General features: G+C 58.0%; 1 protein-coding gene and 1 long non-coding RNA gene across 5 annotated transcripts in view; both read right to left on the bottom strand.

Annotated features, from left to right (window-relative positions):
- The window catches only part of LOC309841513, a 268,973-nt gene that overhangs the window by 128,152 nt on the left and 122,723 nt on the right, over positions 1 to 18,098 (bottom strand). The gene's annotated exons all lie outside the window — the stretch shown is intronic.
- LOC309841498 (neuroblastoma suppressor of tumorigenicity 1) lies at positions 5,772 to 17,102 on the bottom strand. 4 transcript variants are annotated; one of them, XM_082684496.1, is made up of 4 exons: positions 16,932 to 17,102; positions 8,798 to 8,992; positions 8,579 to 8,690; positions 5,772 to 7,217 (listed from the first exon to the last, which is right to left on the bottom strand). In XM_082684496.1, exons 2-4 carry the CDS (start codon positions 8,962 to 8,964, stop codon positions 6,969 to 6,971), a joined length of 528 nt encoding a protein of 175 aa, XP_082540622.1. In that variant the 5' UTR covers positions 8,965 to 8,992; positions 16,932 to 17,102; the 3' UTR covers positions 5,772 to 6,968. The 4 variants fall into 4 exon arrangements, with proteins under 4 accessions (XP_082540622.1, XP_082540623.1, XP_082540624.1 ...); XM_082684497.1 differs by lacking the exon at positions 16,932 to 17,102 and adding an exon at positions 16,716 to 16,740; XM_082684498.1 differs by lacking the exon at positions 16,932 to 17,102 and adding an exon at positions 16,537 to 16,554.

Genomic DNA, 18,098 nt, shown 5'->3' with positions numbered 1-18,098 from the left:
TCCGCAGCCCATTGGGAGCTACCGGGGAGCTCGCTTGACACCCAGATGTGTACACACACACATACATACACATATATACATGTATCTAATAGTATACATAATATATAACAACCCATATAGCTTTTTTGGAACCTTTAAACATCAGGTTACCTCCTCCTCGGGGTCCTTTGAGCAGAAACCTAGCGTTCCCTAACAGCACCGGACATGAAGGATGAAGTCTGATGGGTTGGTCCTCCTAGTCTGACACAGAATGGGAACAGATCTGGGAATCCCTAGGCCAGATGGGGTAGAGGCACTGCAGGTAGAGGTGAAGCACCCCCTGAACGTGCTCTCTCCCCGCCAGCGAAGAAGAGTTTGTTCCAGGGGCGCCTGGGTGGCTCACTCATTAAGCGTCTGCCTTCCTCTGGGGTCATGATCCCAGGGTCCTGAGATGGAGCTCCATATCGGGCTCCCTGCTCAGCAGGAGGCCTGCTTCTCCCTCTCCCACTCCCCCAGCTTGTGTTCCTTCTCTCTGTCTGTCAAATACATAAAATCTTAAAAAAAAAAAAAAGTTGTCAATGACATTCCATATATATCCAAGACTCAGAGTTCATTCTTGGATCTTAGAGCCCCCTCGTCATCCACTAATAGAGCGTAGAGATCCCTCTATCTTCTTATTTTCCAAGTAGCTTGGGTACCCCAGAGAATTCTCCACATTCTATTAGAACATCTCTTTACAGATGATTGTATCTGCCAGTAAAACTAGAAGCTCATTCCCCTTCGTCCACACACTCCCTATTCAGAGTGCAATGCCTTGGACAGTAGGATGGATCTTCTATGAAGTACTTGTTGAACTGAACTGAATTCATTTATTCATTTATTTTTGGCAACTTTAACAGTAGAACTGCCGGACCAGTTCTTGCCATGACAGAGCCCCTTCCTTCAGGAAGGCTTCCGTCCATGACCACCCTTCTTCTAGCTCTCGTCTGAGTTACATTATCAGATTATATTCTAATTCTTTGTGTATCTCTTGGATGTGACTGGGAGCTCTGTGAGAATGAGGTCCGTGCCATTTTTGTACCCTGAATGACGAGCAGAGAGCCTGGTATATATTAGATTCTCAATAAATACCTTTTTGAATGGATGTAAGAATGGGTGAATGAATAAATAATGATTGATTGGATGAATTAGAGAGAAAAATTCTCTCAGAGCACCTGACCGGCTCTGTCAGTAAAGCCTGAGCCTCTTGATCTCAGGGTCATGGGTTCAAGACCCATGTTGGGTATGGAGCCAACTTTAAAAAACAAAAAACAAAAAACGCTGTTCTAGGGGTGGTGTATAATATAGCATTTGTGTTGAAAAAGGAAAAAAACTAACTTCACTAAATACCTATGATGTGTCACATCTCTCTGTGTCATAAATAAACAAAATCTTTAAAAAAAAAAAAAAAAGGAGTCACTACCAGACGCTTCACAGATCAGTACTGTGGATTCCATCCATTCATTCAACAAACATTTATTGAGCACCTACTAGATATTGGGCAGTGTTCTGGCCAGTCAGGGCACTACAGTAACCACAACTAAGATCTAGCTTCATGGAGTTTCGTTCTAGTGGAAGGAGACAGACAATAAACAATAAGCGTAACAGACTTGTAAAGTCATCCTAAAGGGATCCCAGCTATGGCGGGGAGGGGGGGGCATCTGGATGGCTCAGTCATTAGGCGTCTTTCAGCGGAGGTCATGATCCCAGGGTCCTGGAATCAAGCCCCACATGGGGCTCCTTGTTCAGCAGGAAGCCTGCTTCTCACTCTCCCTCTGCCCCCTGCCTGTGCTCCCTCTCTCGCTGTGTTTCTTTCTGTCAAATAAAATATTTTTAAAAAGATGGGGCGCCTGAGTGGCTCAGTGGGTTAAAGCCTCTGCCTTCGGCTCAGGTCATGATCCCAGGGTCCTGGGATCGAGCCCCGCATCGGGCTCTCTGCTCAGCAGGGAGCCTGCTTCCTCCTCTCTCTCTGCCTGCCTCTCTGCCTACTTGTGATCTCTGCCTGTCAAATAAATAAATAAAATCTTAAAAATATATATATATTTTTTTAAAAGAAAATGAAAAGCAACATAAAGGGAGTCTGAAGGGGAAGGGGGCCTTTTTCCCTCCGCAGAAAGAGAAAATTCATAGCCCCATGTAAAAGATTCCTGCGATGTCCCAAGGGTTTTGTTCTCTTATTCCTACCAATAATGCAGATAGGTAGGTGTTAAACAGGGGCTCGGAGAGTCCAGGGGCCTCACCCAAGGTCCACCAGGAGCAAGAGACCAAGTGGAACTGAAACTCAGGATTGCCTAACACCCAAGACAAAAACCTCACGACCCTGCAGCGCCCCACCCGCCCCCAAGCCACTGTTTGGGGCCCAGAGTCCCAGTCATAGGGTCTACAGATGGGTCTAGGCAGCAGGAAAGGGAGAACTGTCCTCCCTCCCATGTGACACCCCTGCGGCAGTTTCTGCCATGCCCCGAAGGACAGGATACCAGGCACTAGGCTGAGAATCCTAAAGACCAGACTTGGAATCCCACTGCTGTTGCTTACCAGCTCTGCGGACTCAGGAACCTCATTTATTTTTTTTAAAGGCCCAAAGAAAACAGGACAGATTTGTTAATATTTGTTCATTCTGGGTGACAGGTTCACAGACGTTTGTTATATTGTGATCTGTGCTTAACTATAATTTTTTAAAAGATCCATTTATTTATTTGAGAGAGAGTGTGCACACGGGTTTAGGAGAGCGTCTCAAGCAGACTCCCCACTGAGCCAACAGGGGCTCAATCTCATGACCCTGAAGTCACTACCTGAGCCGAAACCAAGCATGAGATGCTTAACCCACTGGGCGACACAGGCGCCCCTTAACTTATCATTTTCTTTTTTTTTTTTTATTTTCTTTTCCAAGATTGGGCCTGGGTGGTGGCGCCACCTTGTGGCCACACCATTATCATGAATTTAAGAACTTTACAAAAGTTCCACGTGTGTACTCACAAGTTTATTGTTATCTGTTGTGAAATAATAAAGCCCCAGACTTCCTTAACCTTTCAGGGTAGAGAGGGGCCTCCAGGGATCCTCAGCCTTTGCTTGATTACCTCTAGCCACGGGGAGTTCCCTCTCTGGAGGAGAAGGCTGATATCACCGTGGAACAGGTGACTCTTCAGAAGGCCTTTGGTCTGGACCTTCATGCTCACTGGAGCTCCACATTATGGAGATGGAGAAACCAAGAACCAGGGAGGCCGTGAAGCCTGCTCAAAGCTGCTCTCACAGATTAACTGCCTAAACTCCATGATTCTGGGAATTTGTCTGTTTTGTTCACTGCTCTATCCTCAGCACATAATGGGCTCCCAATAAACATCTGTTCAATGAAAAAATGCGCAAAACTATTAGCCCAGCCACCAGCAGTTGGGACCCAATCTTCGTTCTCAATAACTAGAGGAACAGCCATCATTTTGCTCGTGTGTGTGTGTTTTATTCTGTAATGTAAGCTCCGCACCCAGCATGGGGCTTGAACTCAGGACCCTGAGATCAAGAGTCACATGCTCTGTGGACTGAGCCAGCCATATGTCCTTACTACATGCCAGGCACTGTTCCAAACTCCACTTGCTCATTCATTTAGGTAAAGCTCACCATGACCCTGGGAGTTAAAGGAGGTGTGATCATTAGTCCCCGTTTTGCAGATGGGCAAACTGAGCCTGGGGAGTTGACCTGCTCAAGATTACACAGCTAGGAAGTGGCCCAGCCTGAATTTAAACCCAGGCTGACTGGATATTTCCAGAGGCTTGGAGCCCGGGAAGAAAACAAGCTGGGAGCTGTAGGCTCCATGTAGGCACACAAGGAGGGGAAGCTGCTACTAATTACTTAACCCGCCCTTACTGAGAGGAGCCTGTGCTTTCGGTGTTAATCCCTTGTAAAGATTTTAAGATCTTTCTACCATTGTTGTGGGGCGGGGAGCAGGGGAGGGAGCGAAGGGCAGAGGAGGACCTGAAATGTTTTTTTTCTAGGCTCTCTTGGTGGTTCAGCTTGAGGTTGGCAAGGAAAAGAGAAGTCACTATTTCCCATCCCATGCCCAATGGCAGGTGGGCCCAAGCGATGTCAGCATTCAAATCTGGCTCCTCCCATTTGCTGCTCCCGCATCCAATCAGCGACTCCTCTCCAACCTGGCCCCGCCTCCCCAGGGCCCCCACTCAATTCTGGTCTGTGGTCTCTGGTCTCTATCTCCTGCCCGGACCACTGCAGTCACCACCATCCGTCTCCACTCTCTGGGAAACCCAGCTTTGTGCAGAGCCCTCCGGGGCTCTTACTGCAAGGAGAATGAAGTCTGAACTCTGGCTAGCATTGCACACCTGCCACCAGCCACGCCAACCCATCTTCCTGCTTTCTTTCCAATGAGCTTCTTAATTTCTTTATATGTCTACCCTGCATGGTTCCATACATAGGATGGAGGAGGCTCCTGACCCAAGATTCATCCTGCCAGCACGGTGCTTGGTTCTGAGCTCCAGCACCGCGTCCAAGGCCCCAGAAAGCCCTGCCTTTGGACGTGCTCTCTGAGTCCTTGGAAGCCCCGCAGCATCTTCTCTGCATCCTTGGGCCAGGCCTCACCACCAGCCGTACGGAATGGCTGTTAATATGACCAGGGCTTGTCCCTACCAGACTAGGAGTCACTGAGTCTGCATGCAGGAGGTCTACTTCTCTCCAATCCAACTCCACGTCAGGGATATAGGGCCCCGGTGGATGGCTACGCCCGCACAACCGCAAGAAACGCAATTCCGGAGCTGGGAAGTACACAACCTGCACAACAGCCCAGAGCAGCCATGCTCTGGGAAGGCAGCGTCCTCTGAGGAAATCGCGCGTGTGGTACAGCACCGTTGTCGCTAGAGGGCGCAAGATTAGACTCCGGGCGCCGCTGCTTACACGCCTGTGCACAGCACTCCCAGGGCATAAAAGCACTCGATTCCAAAAAGTGGATTTTCCGTGGATTAGTAGTAATATATGTGAATTGTCTGGTAAGGATGGGGAACAAAGGGTCTGGGCCTTCGCGCACCCCGCCAGCCCTGCCGTGTCTCAATGATGGAGAACTGGGGGGACCGAATGGCCTGGGGGTAGTGATCCCAAATCCCCGGGTCCCTGTGAGGTGGTCAGGCACCCACCTGGCACACAGCAGGAAACCTACAAATGACAACCACTGACGTTACGCTGAGAGCAGGATCAGACCTGGGCTCGAGTCCTGTGGCCGCCGTCTTTCAACCATGCTGCCCCGACAGATGATGCAATCTCTCCCCACTTCCGCCGCCTCCTCTGTACAGTGCGGGCCAATATCTGCATCACAGGCTGGTGCCGAGGATTAAGTGAGTGACTTTGTGTAGAGTACTTAGCACAGCACCCAAACTTGTATATTTCTTTATAACCACTGGCTTTGTCTCTTTCCCCTTCTACCAGGTCAGACTAGACGGGGGTCCAGGAAAGGGCTGATACTGGGTCCCTGGGAGGGGGAACAGATGGCATGAGCTAAGCCCAAAGGGCCCAGGGGTCAAGATGAAAAGCGCCTGGTCTGGAGGCCCACCCAAGATATATCCGAGGCCAGACATGGGCGCCCAAGGAGAGAGGTGGGAGCCAAGGAGGCAGCAGCCACAGGCCCACCACAAGGCAGCGAAGTGGGAGGGCCACTAGGGGCTTCTCACTGCGCAGCCTGACCTCCTCCCCCAGGCCTTGCTGAGGACCCCTTCGGGGACTCTGGGTCAGCAGAGGCACCCAGTGAGGAAGAGAACACAAGCATTGAAGGAAATTTATTCATGAGAAAACTCAGGGAAACAATCTGCTGGTTACAAGCTCCAGAAGCCCTTGTCGGAACAGCCGGGAGTGTGGGCCGGGGGGGCCAAGGGGGCCGGGGGAGCTGACCGCCAGGGCAGACACAGGCGGGTGTGGGTACCAAGGCGTTCTTCACGGCCCACCCGCTGGCCCTGTCCCCGGGACCTCACTGCCCTCTGGGTTAAAGTGCAGCTGGGGGGGTGGGGGTGATGGGTAGAACTGGGTGCTGGAGAGCTGTAGGGACACTGACCGCCATGAGCCCTCCCCCCTCCTCTTCCTGGTTTCTTGAGGCTCAGCCAGAGTCTACCCCACCCAGATCCCTCCTTGGAGCACCCCCCACCCCCCGCCAGCCCCCCCCCATCAGATTTAGAAAGAGCTCCCCAGGAGGGGGAAGGCTAGCTCCATCCGTTTTTTGCCCAAGACTTGGGGGGGCAGTGGGAGGGTGAGGAAGACTCCAGGGTTGGTCCCGGAGTCCTCCCCTCCGCCCGCCCAGGTAAGGTCCTCCCTTGCCTTCCTCCACCCCCTGGAAAGCCAAGGAAGCCAGAAAGGCCTCGGCTCCAGGGCCATGAGTCAGCAGGGTCCTGCCCAGACCTGACTCCCAAGCACACCATCGAGGGAGGGCCATTTTGGTGCCAATGGGGAGAAGCTCTCCTGGGGACGAGAGACCTTTGGGGAAACCTATGGGGCTCGAGCTTCTGCCAGTGGTCTTCCTAGCCTGGACCCAGCCCCTTCCTCAAGGCTGCTGCTGGCAAGGCACCGACCCTCAGCCCAGGGTCCCCGCTCCACCATCTGTACCCCAGGGGCCCCGCCCCACCAGGATGGTGAGGACCTCACACCCACTTCAGCAGCTTAGCCAACCTCTTCCTGCTCACAAAGGCATATCTCTAGGAGGCAGAAAGGAAGAGAACCACCCATCCCCTCCGAAAAAGAACCCTGAAGACCTCTGCTACCTCCCCTCACTCTTGAATATATTAAATTGTGCAGCTTGGCCCCAACCCCTCCCTTCAGATCTCCACGGCAACCGGAAAGCGTTCCAAGTCCAAGTCTGAATCCAAGTCCATCCAGTGCCAAAGGGGGGCTCCGGCCTGTCTCCCCACCGCTCCCCCAAAGTTGAGACCCAACATTCCACAGGGGATGAGAGGGGAGGAGGAGTTGGGGCCTCAGTCCTCAGCCCCCTCTTCCTCCACGTGGGGGGCCCCGGGGGGATCCTCAGGCTCGGGGGTCTGCCCGCCCGGGTGGGGGTGGGGACGGGTGCCCGGCTGGGAGCCCGGCGCGTCCTCGCCCTGCACGTAGACGCTCAGCCCGTGGCTAGGCTCCTTGCCGCATGCTTGGCAGCTACAGTGCACGATCTTCTCCACCAGCTTGTCCACCCGGGGCACCTCCTCGTGGCCGGGGCACTCCAAGGTCACCTGCAGAGAACAGCAGAAAAGGGGAGACATGTTTCCAGAGGCCCCACGGGCAACAACACAGCTCATGGGACCGGCAGTCCCAGAGACCCCAGAATGCCTGAGCCTGCCTGGAGGGTACCCCCGTCAGCTTTGCGGGCCCCTCCACAGGGAGGAGGGCAAGCCGCCGCAAGAGCCACCCGACTTGTCTCCTCACAACCTGTCCTGCCCCCTCCCTACCCATTCCCGCACGGCAGCCTGAGGGGAGAAATCCAACGGGGCCTGCCCCTGTCCACAGTCCACCTCAGTGGACTTGAAGAAAAGTCCAGACTCCTCACCAAGCCCCCCACCCCCAGGACCTTCAGGTGGCCTCTGGCTGATCTCTCCATCCCTGATCTCGTGTCACTCCCATCAAGTCTAAGCTGCCTGATCGGCCCGAGACTTTGCACATGCTGTTCCCTCCACCTGGAAGGTCCTCACCTAACCCATCCCAGACCACCTGCCCCCAAATCGCCCACTTGACTTCCACTTAACCTTTGAGGCGCCGTTCCAATATCACACCCTCAAAGAGCCCCATCTTAAAGCCACAGCCCAGCCTAGGTCTGCCCTACTGGACCCTGTTGGGTCTTGCTTTTTTCCTAATTCACGCTTTTCCAAGAGCTCTCCCTTTTTCCATCTTTCTTCCCCTTTTCTCCCTCCTTCCTTCCACAAAGCACCTACTCCCTGCCAGTGCTGGGGACATAAGGATAGGCATGGTCCTGCAAAGAATTCAGAGTCTAACGAGGGAAGCAGACTTGTCACAATCACCCAAATGCAGATGGAAAACTGTGAGAGGACAGAGGTCAAAGCAGACACACACAGTGCTCAGGGGGATAAGGAAGGGCCCTGAAAATGCTGCTGAGCGAAGAGCAGGAGAATGAATAGATGTTAAGTGAGTAAGGAGAAGAGAGGTATTCCAAACAGGGGAAAGAGCACATCCAAAGGCCCTGTGGTCGTACCATGCAGAGCAGGTATGAGAGATTGAAAGAAAGCATACTGATGTCAAGTGTCAAGCAAGTAAAAAAGATAAGGGAGGCGAGACAAAGCTCAAGAGACTGGGGAGGGAGCCAGGCCACGCTGGGCACCGTGGGACACGGCGAGGATTGGGTCTCATTTTAAAAGAGTAAGAAACCACTCAAAGAATTTCACTGTAGGACTGACATCAGAATGGAGCTGCAGGAAGAGCTCTTGTCCAGTACACATTGGTGTCAGACACATAAGCCATCCTGTGGCAAGGGCCACATCTGGAGCCCCAGCACAATTCTCGGCCCCTGTACAGGGCAGGGCCTGACCGGTAGGCCCTGCAGCCGAGGCCCAGGCAGACAGGGGCAGGCAGCAGTACTCACGATCTCCCACATGGACTGGGCCGGCATGCAGGAGTCGCAGTGAACCAGGGACTCCGTAGACTGCGGGAAGGTGTTGGGAACGCTGTAACTGAAGCACTGTCCTAGGCACGCCCTGCAGGAGGAGAGGTCACTGTGCCCGTGACACCGCGGCGGCGGTGGCGGCGGCGGGGATGGGTTGCCCCGTCTTCTGCCCCTCCCCCCACTGGCCCTGCCCCGCACCTGTTCTGGATGGACTTGGCCTCGCAGCCGCTGTGGCCCACGATCTGGGTGATGTTCTTGGCCTCACACCAGGCGCTCTTGTCCGGGAACAGTGCCAGCTTGTTGATGGGCGGCGGAGCGGCCAGCAGCATTGCGGGGAGGACGGCCCCCACCAGGACCCGGAGCATCCTGCCCGTGGCCTCTAGGGCCCTAGGACTGAGCACAGATGCAGGTGAGGCCGGTGGGGCCCAGAGGCCCCGTGGACAGAGGGGACGGCGGCATGACAAGCACGGGCTCTGCCACCCGACTGCCTGGGTTCGACCCCTAGCTCCACCGCTTACCAGCAAAGCACAACCTTGGACCCGTTATTTGTCCTTTCTGAACCTCGACAGTGGAGGCACTAACATATGCACGTGCCATGGGCGCCCAAGAGGTTATGAGAGCCCCAGCGGTGAGACTAGCCCATAATGCACGCTCTGCGGGTGCTGCTCTGCTACCCTACTGTGCAGCTTTGAGCAAGTTCCTTTCTATGTCTGTGCCTCGGTTTCTTCATCCAAGAAATGGGGATGGCGAGACGGGATGGCAGAGGACTGTGATGCTTCAGGGCCTCTGGCAAACACACAGGCTTGCCCGGGAAACACAGTGCCTGCCCTCGAGGGGCTGGCCACCCAGCGCATCTCCTGGGCACACCGCCTGCATGTCAGCTACCAGGAAAGCTAACCTCCTCCGTCCAGCACTGTGACTTCTTGGGCCACCTTGGCTGGCTGGGCGTCAGGGGAAAAAGCTAACCCCGGACCAGGCTACTTCTTTATTGGATCCCCCACCAGAGCCGCAAGCCCTGAGTCTATACATACATCTTTATGTATCCCCAGGACCATCCCAAACTCCAAGGCAAGACCAGCGTCTGAGGGGATGGAAGGAGACGGTAATACCAGAACTGGCCGGAAGATGGCGCTGCAGGGCAGCGTGTGTCCGAAGGATGGCTCTCAGAGGGGGCTCTCCCAGTGTTCCCCGACTTCAGCCTCCCTAGGCTTTGCCGTCTCCCCAACCTCCAAACGTGTGGAAGAGGGAGGCTTCGGAGCGACTTGGAAATGAGGGCCAGGCCTGCAAGGGGGTGCTCTGGGGACAGGACATGGGAAAGGGTGTAGAATGGGGATCTACAGGGGAGTCCGCACCTGCTGTATGACCCTGGACACCCAGGCCTCAGTGTCCCCACCTCTAAAATGAGTGAGGTGCCCTGGACACTGGTTGTCAAAGTCGGCGGATCATAAGAATCCCGAGTTCCCTAGGGACTTCTGGAGTGAAGTTCTAGGGCTAAGCGGGGCTGCGAATTTTCTAGCAAGCTTCCAAGGTGCCTCCGACTTGGAGCCAGGCTCGAGAACTGGTCCAGCTCAGTCAGTCCAGGATTCCATGCCTTGGGACGGTCCCAAGCGGGGTCTGGGCATGGCCGAGTCGGGATCAGGGGCCAGGTGCTGTCCCACAGACACCCAGCACTAGAGTGGGAACATACCCTTTCTGAACGACCCTACCCTCAGTCAGCCTCCTTGGTGAAGTGTCCAGAAAGGGGGTGGTGTTAGGGGTCTTGCCTGTTACTCCAGGGAAGACCTAGGTGGGCTGGCTCAGCTGGGCTCTAGGAGAGGGCCCGGGCCCCCTGCAGGGCTGGGACCACCTCCACAGCCCCGTGTTCCCTCCACCCAGAAAGTCCTGCTCAGCCCCTTCTCCCTGCAGGAGGTCTCCAGAAGCAGAGCTGAGTCCCATCTCACTGGACCCCAACGCCTGGGTGACCCCTGCTCCCAGCCAGCGGGGAGGGGTGAAGCAGGGAGAGCAGTAGGAGGTGAGTCGGGACAGCCTGCCCAGTCCCAACTGCGTTTGTGTCATGACCCTGGCTCTCACCCACATATTTCCGGTCTCACTCACAAGACCGACAGCGAACCCGTGTTTTCAGTACAACCACATCCTAACAAAATAGGACGGACTCGTTCCTAACTGGCAACCCAACTAATTTTTCAACCAGCGGGGCATCCAGAAGTCTCCCTGACCCCACTGGGTCCTCTTCCGTGCCTGGGGAATCGGGCTTGGAGTTGGGGTCTGACCACAGCACGCCACAAGGAGCCCCGCAGGGACCCCCACCCCCACCCCCTGAGGCCAGAGCTCCCTCAAAGACCTCAGGCAGGTCTGGGCACTTTGTCCTCTCCCTGACCCTGTGACGATTCCTTAGGAAGATTGGGCCAGGCAGGAGGTGACTGGGAGTTGAGGCTGGGATGGTGTGTTAGTAGCCCTGAGTCCCATGGATCTGCTTTGTAGGTGATTTGCGGGGGGGTGGGGGGGCAGTTTTGGAATGGCAGCCGTGGGCCTGGACCAGGCTAAAGGGGGGCAGAGCTGAGACAGGGGTAAGGCCAATAACAAGGCTTATTGAGAGACAGGGCAGTGGTGAGGTTTTAGGGGGAGTCACGGGCCTGGAGCACAGGGACTGGTTATTAGGTTCAGGTTATAGCGAAAGGGGAATCTTGCTCTCCAGGGCACAGTCCAGAGCTAATCCAGCAGGGCCCAGAGGGGGAAAGTGGGGGGTCCCTTTAGCCAACCTGCCAGCACCCAGGACCTCAGAGCAAGCTGGAGCCACTGTCTGCTTACCCAGACTGGCGGCCCTGCTCCCACCCCAAGCATGGCCCCCGGAGTCCTCTGGTTCAAGTCTGGCCTTCCCACCTAGGAGCTGTGTGACTTCCAGAAATAAAGCTCACCTCTCTGCACCTACTTTCCCCTACCCTAAGATGGGAGCACAGCACTGCTGGGGAGAGGGACTCAGAGAAGGCAGTCCGCGGGCCCCCAGCTCAGTCGGGTCCCCATCCCCTGGGAGACAGTCGGGTCCCCATCCCCTGGGAGAAGCACAGGAAGGCGGGGCAGGCCTCACACGGCTCACAGGTTTTCTTTATTTTTGGTTTATGCTCAGCTAATTTTTCTAGACAGCAGTGGGACCTTCCTTCCTCAGACAAGAGCCTCACCCACAGATTCTCATCTCTTCTTCCCTCCCTAAAGATCACGCCGCAAGACATGGGACTCCTAGAATGCCAGGATGGGCAGAGGGATTCCCCCAGGCCCACAGCCCCCCACCCCCTTGCTTTGCAAAGGGGTCATCCCCAAGGTCCCCCAGCAAGTCGGGCCAAGCGGTGCCCTTCCCATGAAGCATGAAGTTCCCCACAGTTTAACGCTCAGTCCACTAAGCACTTCCTAGGTGGTGGGGGAGAAGGAGGCCAAGGGAGCGCAGGGTAGCTGGGAGCGCAGACCCTATGCCCGCTCAGAGCTCAGAGCCTAGAGAAGGAGGTTGAAGGAAGTGGGGTTTCACGGAAGCAGTTGTTCAGATGGGAAGTCGGGGAAGGTTGGGGTGCAGGGAAGGAGGGATTCTTAATTCTGGATTTATTGATTTTAAAGAATTTATTTGAGAGAGAGAGAGAGAGTGAGAGAGCACAAGCAGTGGGGAGAGGCAGAGGGAGAGGGAGAAGCAGACTCCCCACGGAGCAGGGAGCCCAAGGCAGGGCTCAATCCCAGGACCCTGAGATCATGACCGGAGCCAAAGGCAGATGCTTAACCAATTGAGCCACCCAGGCACCCCATTAATTCTGGATGTAATTCAGGATTTGCGGTGAGTTACCAATGACCGGGAGAGGAGGGAGCTCCGGGCCGAGGGGACCGCACTCGCAAAAGCAAGGAGAGGGGCTTCGTTGCTAAGAGCCCGGCCCATGCCCCACCTGTCTCAGAGCAAGAGTTGGTGCTAACTGGGCCAGACACTGTTCTGGGTGCTTTTAACGTGTATGCATTTATGCAGTCCTTACAACCACCCGTGAGATAGCGACTACTAGCTCCCCCATTCTACAGAGGAGGAAACTGAGGCATGGGGAGGTTAAGAGATTTGCTCAAGCTTACAAGATCAGGACGGACCAACACCAAGACTTGAATATGGACAGCAGCAAGATAAGCACCAGCTACCTTTGCAGACGAGAAGGCTCCCGGAGGATAAATCCAGAAACAGGAAGAGGCGTCCAGGGAAGGGTCCAGAGTTGGCAAGAGGCCTGGGGCTCCCTGCCCTGCAGGCTGCGTCTCTTATCCTTATTCGCACTACCTGGGAGCAGAGTTCAAGTTCCACTCCTGACTCTATGGCCCATGAGACCACCACACACACACACACACACACACACACACACACACCCTGCCACTGACAACAGTGCAGCCAGGGCCGAACCCTGGGACATTGGAGCCTCGGGAAAGGTCTGATACAGGCCTGCCTCCGAGTCGTGACAAGATTTCAGTGGGGGGTGAGTGCCTTCTCACCAGACCCCTGTTGCGCCTAGATCCAAACCCCCCAGATCCTCAGAGGCCTTATGCAAACACCAGACACATCCTGAGGCTGCCAATGACACAGAAAATTCCCTGGGGGGAGAGGAGGGGCCGTGCGCGTGGAAACTGAGGCACAGAACAAGGAGGCGAGCAGGTGGGGGGCTTTCTCGGGATCCTTCATTCAAAAGGTCCCCAGGGAGGGGTGGGGGAGGGGCAGCAGACATGTTCCGTGGTTGGGCCTTCAGGGTCCCCTTCTCTCTTTCCACACCGCCCAGAACCCAGCATCTTCCCAGAGATGCTTGCCAAAGCCCACATTCCCCGGCCCCGGCGCTGCATTTTAAACCCCACAGGTCCAGGCTGTGGTCCGGGCATCATCAACGACACTCCCACATGATTCTGAGGCCCAGCCAGGTTGGGAGCTATGGCCCCCCAAACTCCCCAGGGCAGGGACCCCCATAACAGCACTGCTGACGGGAGCCACCCACGCTGCTGCCTGGATTCCAGGGCCTGGAACAAAGTGTTGAAGTCACTGGAGGGACCCAGATTTCCAGGGAGCCCTCCAGCCCACCCACTCCCACCGTGAACCCCTTCGCAGAGCCTATATTGTGTAACAAGTGAACAGTCGCTGCCCGTTTCCTCTTTAGGGCAAATCTGAATATTCAGGCCACATATGCCAGGATTTTCTTGCTAGAAAGGTCCACTCCCCACCAGTCACATACACACACAGGCCCCTGGAGTCACCGTTCGCAGCAATGAGCCTGGTGTGGAAGCAGGTGAGGCCAGGGCTGGCAAACCCCTGGTGGCAAGGGTCTCCCCGACTTCCACTTGCTTCCTAACCTCTCCTGGGCACCCTTCCCGCCTACAGCCCCACCTGAGTCAGACGGAGGCTCCTGCCTGTGGCCCAGCATCTGGGCGACACGGTGATGGACACCCCAAGCCCGTGGTGTGTGTGGTGTGTTGCTCTCAAAGTGATCAGATGACCCCAGCCCACCCCCTCCTGCTTTCCCTATCCACATACGCACAGAGCACGCTCTGGGTCCCCCGCCACGGACGGCCACAGACCCAGGTTCACATCCTACCTTGGCCAACATAAACTTTCTGTGCCTCCATTTCCTCATCTGTAAGGTGGGCACACGGAGTGCGCAGAAAGGTCTGCAGAGAGCAGCTGCCACAGGATACAGCCTCAGCAATGTCACCCCTAGGGCTAGCCTGGGGTCCCCGAACTTTGCCCCCACCCTCTCCCCGCCTCCCACAGGATGCCCTTCTCCCTCCCCTCCCCCTCCCCTCCCCCCATCAGATCCTGGGTGGGTCCTGAAAAATAACCAAATCCGGGGTTGCAGCTGTCCTGATGAGAGTGGATTTAGGGGAAACTCAACCATAGGAGATGATGTCTTAGAAAGGGTTTTATAAACTGTTGAGTGCTGCCTCCCACACGGACTGGCCAGGGTCGGAGCCGAGAGGAAGAATCCTCAGACTCACTCTGGGGCCACTGACTGAAGGGACAGGGTCTTGGAGAGATCAGTCCCCTCGGACCCACCCAGGAGAAAACAGGCTGGGCCTGGCTGCCAGGCTGTCCCCACGGAGGGTGCGGAGGGCGTGGCCTCTGTGGCCGCAGCCCCAGGCTTGGGCTCAGCCAGGGTGGGGCAGTCCCTGCAGGTCTTGGAATGAGCGCAGGGACTTCCTTGAATGGTGCAGCTGGAAAGGTCGCTCTGGGACTCCGGCCAAGAGGCGTCAGACCCCAGCCCCGCTCCTCTCAGTAGGCTCTACTGGGCCTGCTCTGGGGTCCAAGGGCAAGTTCAGGCCCAAGCCCATCCACTGACTCACTGTGTCCCCGGGCACGATCAAGTCTAGGAGTTACAGACGGAGCCCCTGAACATTTGCGTTGCCTCCCCGAGCCCCACACTGGTCCCCTCCAGAAGAGCGAGCATGGCCTGGGAAGGTCCATTTAAGCAGATTCCCTCAAGTGCAGTCTGGCTCCGGCATGTTGCTTAAGGCCACTGTGATTCCATGACCCCAGTCTCACCGCGGGGTGGCTTCCTTCCTCCCCTCGGCCCTAGGCGCTGGCAGAGCATGAACTAACTGTCCCAGGGAATAGACGCCCAGAGCCAGGCCCATGCTCCCAAGGCCTGCCCGCCTCTGCCAGGCAGGTCCCGCTTTGGGGCCACAGCAAACCACCCCCCCACCACCCCCCGCCCCAGGCCAGGGCTCTCCCACCTGCAGACCCTCCTGCCCACAGACCCAAAACTGTCTCAAAACAAATCTATGCTAATGAACTGCTGCAGGGCCCGCTACACATCTGCTCAGCAGAAGTCCCACTGCAGACCTCACCGGCATCCCTGCCCACTCTGCAGCCTCCGACCCTTGGGGCTGGGGGTGGGGAGAAAGAGCCAAACTCAGTCTGAAATCTCACTTGAAAAGAATGAGGATATACCCGTGGCTAATGCAGACCACCTACTCTCCTCATCCACCCCTCCCAGGCGCAGGCCCAGGAGAAAGAGGTCCAGCTTGCAGGGGTGGGGGGGAGAGGGGCAAGGGTCACCAAGGAAATGCTCCAGTCTTGCCTTTCCTTTGGCCCCAACTAAAGGCAAACCACACCCAAGCAGCTCCAGCATCTGGGGGGAGTTTCTGGAGGCTGGGGGTTTCCACAGTAACAAAGGGTGAGGGGCTCCTTGTTGACAAATTGCTTCCCCACTCCCCTCCCCAGCCAGCGCCCAGCCTTTGGCCTCCAGCCCTGACCTCTGTTTTCCTGGAGTTCCCGTAGTTACAGGCTGGTGTCCTCCAGCTGGGCGAGGGCCTCAGAAAGCCTGAAAATGTGCCCTTCTCCCCTGATGTCTGCCAACCCCCTGCCAAGGCGGGCAGCTGCCCCCTTTACTGCGGCTTGTAAAATATCAGAATCGCCCCGCCCAGGGACCGGGGCGGGCAGGTGGCCGGCAGCGGGGCCCCGCTGTCCCGGCCGCCTCGCGGGGGTGGAATTCTTAAGAAAACTGAGCCCCCTGAGCCCCCGGAAAGGCTGGCTCCCTCTGCCCCAGACTCAATTCCAGGGGGAGGACCCAGGCCAGGCCCCGGGGGCAGGCGGAAGGTAGGGGGAGGGTTTACGCGTCTTTTACCGGGTCTAGGAAACTATTCATGAACCCCACTGCGGGGGCTCGTGCCTCTGACACTGGGGGATTGTCTGCATTTTAGGGTGGGGGGGGGGGGTCAGGGGGATGCACAGACACAAAGGTACCCCCTCCCAGAGGGGCAGACCGGAGAGACAGACAACATAAAGGCATAAACCCAGGGAGGCTGAACACGAAGGCAGAAGAGGAGAAGAAACAGAAAGAAAGGGACCGAACAGAGAGGGGGACGGAAACAGAGAGACGAGAGACACGGGCAGTCGGATGGGGAGACAGAAAGACAGGGAGCGAGACAAAAAGGAGGCAGAAACGTACCGCAGCGGAGCGGCTCGCGGCGCGGCGAGGCCCGGGCAGAGCCGGGGAGACGCGCGAGCCCCGCGGCCGAGCTCCGGCCGCTGCCCCGGCGCCCGCGCGGCCCGACCCGCCCTCGACCCGCCCGGCGTGCGCTCGCCACGCACCTCCCTCCCTTCCTCTCCGGCCGCCGAAACTCTCACCAAGCGGTGGAAACCCCCGGCGAGTCCGGGGACGGGCTCGGAGCGCAGCGGTGCCCCCAGCCACCCCGAGCCGCGCCCACGTCCCCAGCCCCGGCGTCCGGAGGCGCCTCCGCACCGTGTCCCGGGGCCGCCGCGCGGGCCGGGGGCGCGGCGCTGCCCCTGCGGCCGAAGCCTCTGGAAGCCGGGCGCCCGCGTGCCGGCCCGGGCGGGACTTACCGCGCGCGGCGGCGCCGGCGGCGGCGGCGGCGAGGAGCGCGGCGCGCCCGCCGGTTCCCGCGGAGCTGTCTGCGGGCCGCGGGGGGCGGCAGGCCCGGCGCCCCCGGGAGGCTCGGGAGGCGGCCGGCAGGGCTGGCGGCGGCCCCGCGAGGCTCGGCTGGGCTGCGCTGCGCGCCGTCTGCGGCCCCGGGCGGGCGCGCGGTGCGGGGGAGCGGCGAGCGGAGCGGCTCCGACGTCAGGGGTGTCTCCGCTCCAAATAGGGAGCGAGGGCGGGGGCAGCGGAGGGAGGGACGCGAAAAAGAAAGAGCGGGCGGGCGCGCACGGCCGCTCCCTCCGGGCTCGCGGGAGGGGGCGCCCCGGCCGCCCGGCCCGGCCCTTCTCCCCGCCTGCGAGCCTCGGGCCGGCCTGCGCGGCGATCCGACGGCGCGGCGGAGCTGCGGGGCCGCCCGGGCCGGCGCCCCCGAGCAGCGGGCAGAGAGCCCCGCGCCCCGATCCCTTCTCAAGCGCCCTCCGCCGACTTTCTCTGCGCGCCCAACTTCCCTCTGCCTAACTTTTCCCGACACTGGCCAGGCCTCGGGGTGACAAAGATGGAGGTCTTCCTTTTTGCGGGGACCCGGGCGTTGCGGGCTTGCTCCGAGGCTGTGGCGCTCCAGTCCACCGAGTCCCGGCACCGGGCGACCGTCCCGGCTCTGCAGTCCCGCGGGGCGCCCCACCTATCTGGCTCTCGGGCAGGTCAGGTCCGCCTCTGGGGACCCCGCTGCCCCTCGCCCTCGGCCCAGCCTCCTCTCAGCTCAGGCACTGGTGTGGGCATCCGGAGAAGGGGGTGGGAGCCCCGGAAGGACTCTACAGAACGAGAGCGCCGACCAACGGACTCTTCTCCGGCTCCCGGGAAGGGCAGGACGCAGGCTCGGCGCCCAGCGTCGCCTCGCGGTCCAACTCATCAGCCCGCACTTGGGTGGGTGGCGGGTGTGCCCCCTCTGTTCCCTGTGCTCTCAGGGGAACGAGGAAACAGCTTTGCTCCTGGAAAGTGGTAGCCCAGGACACAATCGGGGGACCTGCACATTTTGCTTTCTACCAGAGTTGTGCGTGTCCGTCTATTTTACCCCAGACCGATGGTTGTCACGGGTGGCCGAGCATCCCGGGTGGCTCCAGGCGGCCCGGTGGTAA

The sequence above is a fragment of the Mustela nivalis genome, assembly GCF_964662115.1.
Source record: "Mustela nivalis genome assembly, chromosome: 10".
Lineage (NCBI taxonomy): Eukaryota > Metazoa > Chordata > Mammalia > Carnivora > Mustelidae > Mustela > Mustela nivalis.
The sequence above is the reverse complement of the archived record's forward strand: the minus strand, read 5'-3'. Positions and strand labels throughout refer to the sequence as shown.